The sequence below is a fragment of the Apium graveolens genome, chromosome 5 (assembly GCF_009905375.1).
Source record: "Apium graveolens cultivar Ventura chromosome 5, ASM990537v1, whole genome shotgun sequence".
In the NCBI taxonomy this organism is placed as follows: Eukaryota; Viridiplantae; Streptophyta; class Magnoliopsida; order Apiales; family Apiaceae; genus Apium; species Apium graveolens.
In genome coordinates, this window is record NC_133651.1 from 246,174,567 (window position 1) to 246,183,236 (window position 8,670).

Below are 8,670 nucleotides of genomic sequence, written 5' to 3' on the forward strand. Positions count from 1 at the left end.
CAGTTTGATGCTTAGTCATGGTGGAAAGGGAATAGTGCTAAATATCCTATATTATCACGAATGGCCCGTGACATATTAGCTGTTCCTCTTAGTACTGTTGCATCAGAGGCTACTTTTAGTGTCGGAAGCCGAGTAATTGAGCCACATCAATCATGTTTAAAAACTGAAACTGTAGAGATGTTGCTATGTGGAGCTGATTGGGCACGTGAAATTTATGGATTAAAGAAATCAAGTCAGGTACAAAACTAACTCAATCTCTTTACATTCAGTACTTTAATAATTACAAATTTGGGACCTGAGACATGGAAGGCTTGTTATATGACTAATTTATCTTCAATTTTTTTTCTTAAAAAAAAGATTTGAAACCAGTGGAGATAGTTTTACCTGTCTAAGTAGTATTCTATCTACTGACTACATTACAAGGTCAATGTATGTATGAAATAAACATGATTCTCAATTAAAATGTAAAAGTATTATTAAAATATATCATCAAATTATTAGTAGCTACCTGCTAGATTTAATTTTCTCTTTTTTTCTTCTGCAGAGTGCATATTGCTACTATTTTTTGATGGTCCTTAGACCTTAGTTTTGCTTTTACCTGACTGCCACCTAGAGTACAAATGTTGAATATGCAATGCACTTGATGAATGATGAATATATAGTAGCTTCCCTGTTAGCAATAATAATGTGAATTTTGCATATATATTCAAGTGGAAACTTGTAATATGAATTTATTTAATTTTCTTGTTCTAGCAGCACTAAGATGCTTGGACTTTTGTATTATTTGTGACTGTATAATCATATTGTGCAATGGCAGAAAGTCAGGAACCAAGAAGTCAGGAATTAAAATTTTGATATTTTAGTATATAATATTTTTTATAAATTATATGTTTTTTTAAAACGAGTTCGGGTTCGAGTCGAGTTGAGTCGAACTTTCGAGTTCGAGTCGAGTCGAATTCGAGTCTCGAGTATACTCAGCTCGACTCGTATAAATAAACGAACATAAAACTTGGTTCGAGCTCGACTCGTATAAATTATCGAGCTGAGCCGGGTCGTTATAAACGAGTTCGAGTTCGAGCTATTCGCGAGCAGCTCGGCCCGAATAACAGCCGTATACATTACCGTACTGCATCGGTACACATCCAAGTCCTCGGTAGGACGCATCGCTATAGATAACAAAATCTCTTTGCTCATCTAGTAGCACTAGTACATGTGCGGTTACTAGTCGATTTTTCAACTCCTGAAAATTTTCTTCACATTTTTTATTCCATATGAACTTTTCATTCTTTCGAGTCAACTTGGTTAGCGGCGTGGCTGTCTTCGCAAAATCCCTAACAATTCTTCTATAATAACCTGCCAGTCCCAAGAAACTTCTAACTTTCGTCGGTGTCTTGGGTCTCTCCCAATTCAATACAACTTCAATCTTTGCTAGATCAACTTTAATTCCTTCAATGCTGATAATATGGCCTGGAAATTGTACTTCTCTTAACCAGAATTCGCATTTCGAGAACTTTGCATAAAGCTGTTCTTTTCTTAAAATATCCAAAGTAATTCTCAAATGCTCGACGTGTTCTTCTTCGGTCTTTGAGTAAATCAAGATGACATCAATAAATACAATTAAAAATCTGTCCAAGTATCTCTTGAAATACTTTGTTCATCAAATCCATAAATGCTGCTGGTGCATTAATCAAACCGAATGCCATTACGAGGAATTCATAATATCTATATCTGGTACGAAAAGCAGTCTTGGGGATATCTTTGGCCTTAATATTCAATTGATGATATCCTGATCTCAAATCTATCTTAGAAAACCATGCGGATCATTTTAGTTGATCAAATAAATCATCGATTCGTGGTAGATGATACTTATTCTTGATAGTTAACTTATTCAACTCATGATAATCGATACATAGTCGCATACTGTCATCTTTGTTTTTCACAAACAATACCGGTGCACCCCATGAGGACACACTGGGTCTTATAATCCCTTTATCTAGAAAATCTTGTAATTGCGTTGCTAACTCGTTCATTTCAAGAGGTGTCATTCGATATGGAGTTTTCGAAACTGGTTTTATACATGGCGCCAAATCGATAGTAAATTCGATTTCTCGATCCGGCAGTAATCTTGGAAATTCATCTAGAAAGATATCAGGAAATTCACACACAACGAAAATGTCTTTTATTCTCGAACTTTCCTCTTCGATATCCAATACATAAGCTAAATAAGCCTTACATCCTTGTTGTAGCAATCGTTTAGTCTGCATTATTGTCGGGAACTTTTTCTTCTGTTTCTCACCTTTAAATATTACCGTTGCATTTTTCGCAGTTCGCAATTTCACTTTTTTATTCGCACAATCGATCTGAACATTATTACCAGCTAACCAATCCAATCCTAGAATAACATTAAACTCTCATAAATTAAAAGGTATCAAGTCAACTAAGAAGTGATGTCCGGCTATTTCAATATCGCACTCAGGACACACTTGATTTACAGGCACCTGGTCGTCATTCACTAATTTTATAATTAACGTCTCGCCCAACCGTTGAATTTCACAACGTACCTTATCAATGAATTCTTCAGAAATAAATGATCTTGTGGCTCCAGAACCAATCAATACTTTTGCATTAACCGAGCTTATAGAAAGCGTACCTACAATCACACTTGGACTCTACACAATTTCCTTCATAGTCATATTAAAAGTCTTTGCTTTAGGTTGACCCTGCTGTGGTGGTGGAGGTAATGCCAATATTCTCGGAACACTGGCCGCCATCGCTGGTCCTCTACAATCTCTGGCAACATGCCCTTTCTTCCCACACTGGAAACAAGTAACATCTATTTTGCTTGTTGGGCATTCATTGGAGTAATGTCCTTTCTGTTTACACTTGAAGCATGTCACGTTTGCTTTGCTGCAGAGCCTGTATGTCTCTGACCACATGTCTTGCAGTATGGCACTGATGGTCTAACAATTTCTTGCTGGTTCGGAGCTTGGAAACGATTACCTATTCTCTGATTGCTTTGTCCAAGTTCTTTTAAAATTCATATTCGTCTGGGCCTGAAATCCCAGCTTCCTATTGGAACGATTCTGAAAATATCCATGTCCCTTTTCCTTTTGGGACATCTCACTTCCCCCTTCAATAATCATGGCTTTCTGAACTACAGTCGTATATGTCATTAGTTCAAATACTGCTACTATGCTACGAATCCATGGCTGCAATCCCTGCTGGAATCTCTTAGCCCGTTTCTCATCAGTATCCACCTGTTCTGGAACAAACCTAACCAGTTCTGTAAACTTGGTTTCATATTCAGTCACTGACGTGTTCCCTTGTTCAGTTCCAAGAAATTGATTTCCATCTGGTTCTTCATATAGCGAGGAAAATATTTCTCCAGAAACAATTCAGTGAACCTATCCCAAGTCACAATGCCTTCACCTTCTAAAGCTTTCTTGGATTCCCACTAATAATTAGCTTCTCCTTTTAGGAAATAACTAGCATAATCAGTCTTTTGATCCTCTTCAACTTTTACTAACGCGAACGCTTTCTTCATTTCTTTCAACCAGGCCCTATCCCTAGTAGGATCCGCTTTGCCTTCAAACTCTGGAGGCTTAACTGACTGAAACTGTTTAAAAGTAACAACATGTACCACTGGTGGCATTTGTGGTTCCGGACGAGGTGGTTGTTGTAACACTTACTGCTAAATCTGTTGTTGTTGCTCATCTGCTGTTGCATCATTACCATCTGTTGTTGCATCAGATGGAACATTAGGTTCATGGTATCATTATTCTATCCCTCAGAGTTGCTGTTTAAGGTCTCAGTTCTGGTCTTTCTTTTTGGTGCCATTTTTCTGATAATAAAACAAACAGTTCTTTTAACAATTTTATTAAACAGTTGAAAGTGAGTAAAGAAACAATTTAAATTGTATTAAAACAAAAATTTTAAACAATTTAGGATTTTAATCAAATCACTTAAAACAACTTAAAATATTAAATAAATAAACTGCACAACACCATTTTCAATATTTCATTTATCTTTCAAAATTAAACAGGATTTAAAAATATGGAAAGACCGTAAACAGTAAAGTAAATGTAAATGCTGTAAAGACTGAAAGTTTAAATAAATGAAAGAAAACGTTGGAAAAGGTTTATTTTATATAATTGACACCAGCATCAGGTGTTAATGCTCGATACAAAAGTCTAACGTAGAATCTATCATAACCGCTGCCGATACACATCAAAACTGGATACACATACATATATAGTCTCACTATACTATAGCTACCTCTATCTACATATATCACATATACTACATCATCCCTGGTCCAACTGTCATATCTCAGAACCCTGGCTGAATATGGCCCAACTCCTGTTGAAGAGTCTCAATAACTAACTGAGCAAGACGAGTGGCTCGATGAAACTCTGCATATGTATAAGTCCCATCATGCACCAATGCATCTAACTCAAGAGAAGTACTATAAACTGTCTGATGTAACCTCTGTCTCATCAGATAATCTGGCTGAAGTGCTGATAAGGGTCCTCTATCTCTTTGATCGAACAATCCCATAATCTCCCAGCACTGGGATCTCCAATAATACACATCCTCTCTCATAGTGCTATACTCATGATACGGTACCGTGTTCGGCTCTCTAACCTGACCAACTGACTCCTGAGACGGAACTCTAGGTATCCTGACAACACCCTGATGTGGCAATCCCAACTGTAAACCTATGTCATGCTCTCTCATCCCCTAAACTGGAGCCATCTGAAATACCTCCGGAATCGGAACATATACTGGTAAAGGAATTGGAGATGCAATCGGTGGAAACTTTGGCTCAATCTCAGGTATGAACTGATACTCCAAAGGTAATGGAGGTGGTATCAATGGCTTGAAAAACTCCATCGGATCAAAAATGTCAGGATCTGGGAGCTGCTCTGGGGCCGATAGTACTGGCTCCTATGTTATCTGTGGTGGAGGTACCGGTGCTGGAACCTCAACTGGTACTGGTGGTATCACCAGGGTTACCGGTCTTGTGACAGTCCTCTCGGAAGATGATGATGCCATCTGATAATATAACAAAACAAGAAAAAGGGCCACTCAGCATTCCTAAAACTTATAAATTCCTATTCTTAGAAACTATCTAAATCCTAACAATCTTATTCCTATCTTATGTGATCTTCCTATCTTATCTTAATCCTAATGTTCTTGTTTCAGGAACCAAAACCTACACCTTTGATGCCAACTGTAACGCCCTTCAAATCCAGGGTCTAGATTTCATTTTCTTTCTTAACTGAAAATAAACAAGGTGAATAACAACAAAGGGGGTGAGCCAAAATTTGTTCAACAAGTCCATAATCTATAAACAGTGTTATGAAAAAGCTAAATGAACGAGTAATCTAATTGTATCGGTAATTATATATTTCTGCAAAGGAGAACGAAGGCCACTATTGGCGAGTATCAATAAACTGGACTGGACAAAAGTTCGCACCTAAATCCTGCTGATCAGCCAGGATACAGTGCAAATCTATACATCTATGTATAGATCCATTCGGGTACCCAGGCTCAACATCCCAAAACAAGGATCCGGTCCATATGATCAAGTGTATATCTGATCCTAACCATCACCATCCAGTCCACAGATGAGCAACCAAAATAATGGGTATGCTTGGATGTAACCCAACATCAGAATATATCAGGATATATGTATATATGTATAATTTATTGGAATATGAATAGAGTATTCAGTGAATCAAGAGAAATCAGGAATCGAAATGAAATATGAATAAGGAAATAATAATTATGTATCAATGTATGTGAACAGGATTTATCAGTGTTTAACTACGATGAGAATCTGAATAAGAGAAAACAATCCACTATTCTGAGTTTAGAATAGGGGAAGAACTTGCATGTTACGCGATCTATCACAAATATATCACCCTTCTCCAACACTAGCTCGGTCCCCCTTATTGGCTTTGTATCTATCAGAGAAAGATACTCATTTAATCATTTTGTATCTCAATCGCGTCTCAAATCGACTTCATGTGGCCCTTACCGTCTACCCGTACGCTTACAATTGACTCGTATAATAATTATTAACATTTAGGACTCAATTAACCACATAATTCACATAGCACATAAGTCACATAGTCATTTTAGGATTACAAATAATTTGTAAGATCGAAATCGGATCACTATTCGCATTATCGAGCAATATCCACTCTTTCTATTCGCTCTAGCCAGGCTTGCATTCGCTGCATCAATGAATGTGCTTGCGTACTCCTGCGGGAAGTGGGACTAATCTAATTTCGTTCTTGTCTGAGCTAAGAGAATTCAAAACTGACTGAAAGAGTCAAGCTAAAAGTTGGGTTCCGGAGTGGGGGCTGAAGTCCGAAAAGTACTGAAGGAGTGAAGGCAGTTGTTAACAACTAAGAGATTCTACCACTGGCACTAGACTTCGTTCTTCAACCTACTTATTTAGCCTCTATCGCACAAAAGGGTTTGGGTCCCGGATGAATTTATGGACCCTCATACTGCGTCTAGATTGGCGAGCTTTAATAAATTCTTGGTTGTGCAGCGTCATGATTTCTTTCATGGCGTCATACAACCAGACTACGTACATTTCCTCCAACGAGAGTTGGACGTGACTACCGAAATTTCTCAACAATTATTCCCGGTTAAGCTCAGCTGGATGCTGAATCGTGAATACCAGAAGTGGTATGTGGATTACGCGAAACCTATGGATATAAGCACACCGCTCGTTTCCTAATTTTCAGAATTTATTAGACTCGTCTCTATAAGTAATAGGGCATATAAGTAAATAAATATCAAAAGCCGACTCGATTCCAAAAGAAATTAAGATTTAAAACTATTTTTAATGAAAACAAGTCATTTTTCAGAGTCGAAGGGCTTTCGTTTCGTTTAAATCGGATAAACGGCTCAATTATTGTTTAGTAATTAGGAATAACTTAATCTGTTATTCAATATAATTAATTATTTAAAACAATTGAACCTCAAAAATATTTTTAAATAATTATTTAGGAAAAATCAGGGTTAAAATAATTTTCCCATAATTTTTGGAATTTAAATGAATTTATTATGATTTATTGATAATAATTTTTTTTATCGTAGGTACCTGCAGCCGCTACCCTTCGTGTGCGCACTGGGTAAATTTTACGGGTTCACGCAATAGCCCGCAAATCACGTGAACCAAGGTAAACCGCATTTAAGCGACATGCTCTGACTCAAGAGGCATAATCATAAATTCTGCTACCGTGAGATTCGAACCTGTGACCAAGATGATAGTTATCACATTTTTAACCAACTGAGCTAACCCTTGCGGGCTTATTGAATATAAATTGATCAATTATCAAAATAATTAATCACTTTTGAATAATTAAGAATTAATAAATACATAATTAATAATTAATACATAATTAATCTCGAAATTTAGAAAATATTTCAGAATTATTTATAAAATAAATCAATTAATTAAATTAATTAATCAATTTATTAAATAAATAAAACTGATTTATTAATTAATAAAAATAAAATAAAAATTAAAAATCCAAAAACATTTGTCAGAAATTGGACTTCTGACAAAATGGATCAAAGACGGGTCAAATTATCGGGTTAAACGGGTCAAATCCGGGTCATGATCGGAAAACGTAACCGGAAAATTGGACTTCATGAAGAACATGACCGGAAAATTCCTGGAAACCGGCGACTGGACAAGATTCCGGTGACCAATTTTCAGGCCAAAAACGTAACCGTTTGGTTCGTTTTTGAGCTGGGTTCAGTTCTAAATCAACACAACAACTCAATTCCAACCACAACTTCCCTGAATAACCCCTGAATCATTTTCTCTGATTAAACTCAACCAAACTCCGGCCAAACATCGATTTTCTTCGTTTGTACATGAAACTTCGATTTTAATAGCTCAAATCAAATCTTGTACACTGTATAATCAAAGCCCTAACATCTAAGGAACCTCAGATTATTCAAACTAAAAAACGTATAAATCAAAAATTCATATAAACCTTAATAATCGAACTTCACTCTACATGAATCGCTTGTTCAATTAACTAGCACAAATCAACTACAAATCATCATACAAAGCTATTCCAATCATCAAATTTATCAAATAACCCTATAATCAAAAAGTCCTAATTCGAACATAAACCCTAAAAATTAAAATTGAAAAATAACAAATCTAAACATGAAATTGATACCAGAAATCGAAAGAACAGACCGAGAGGATTGATTTGAGTACTCACATCAACTGACTTGGTGCTCAAAATCGATCAAAATCACGTCTTGATTCTTCAACCCGTTTCTGGAAAAGCCAACCCGGTTTGCATAGAATTTCTTATTTTTCTGATTTTTAATTATTAATATAAATAATTAAATAAAAATTAGGATATTTATAGTAGTAAAAATAATACCCCTAATTAAAATTAAGGCCCTAACTATACATCTACTGAAATTAATTGGCCCCTAATTTTATAATTTTTGTGTATTAATTTCTAATTTTTAACTATTTAATATATACAATATATATGCCAAAATTCCCAAAAATTGTGAATAATTCAAAAATACAAAGAAAATGACTATTTAAAAGTCCCATAATTTTGTTAAAAAAATGTGATTTTTCTAGGGCTTTTGGCACCCGAAGGGGCCCGA

At 35.9% G+C, this 8,670-nt stretch overlaps 1 protein-coding gene across 1 annotated transcript; it reads right to left on the minus strand.

The window, feature by feature from the left end:
- Positions 1-1,078: 1,078 nt before the first annotated feature.
- Positions 1,079-3,652, minus strand: LOC141660859 (uncharacterized). Its single transcript, XM_074467842.1, has 5 exons — positions 3,487-3,652; positions 3,001-3,358; positions 2,720-2,916; positions 2,310-2,392; positions 1,079-1,582 (listed from the first exon to the last, which is right to left on the minus strand). Exons 1-5 carry the CDS (start codon positions 3,650-3,652, stop codon positions 1,079-1,081), a joined length of 1,308 nt encoding a protein of 435 aa, XP_074323943.1.
- Positions 3,653-8,670: the final 5,018 nt, after the last annotated feature.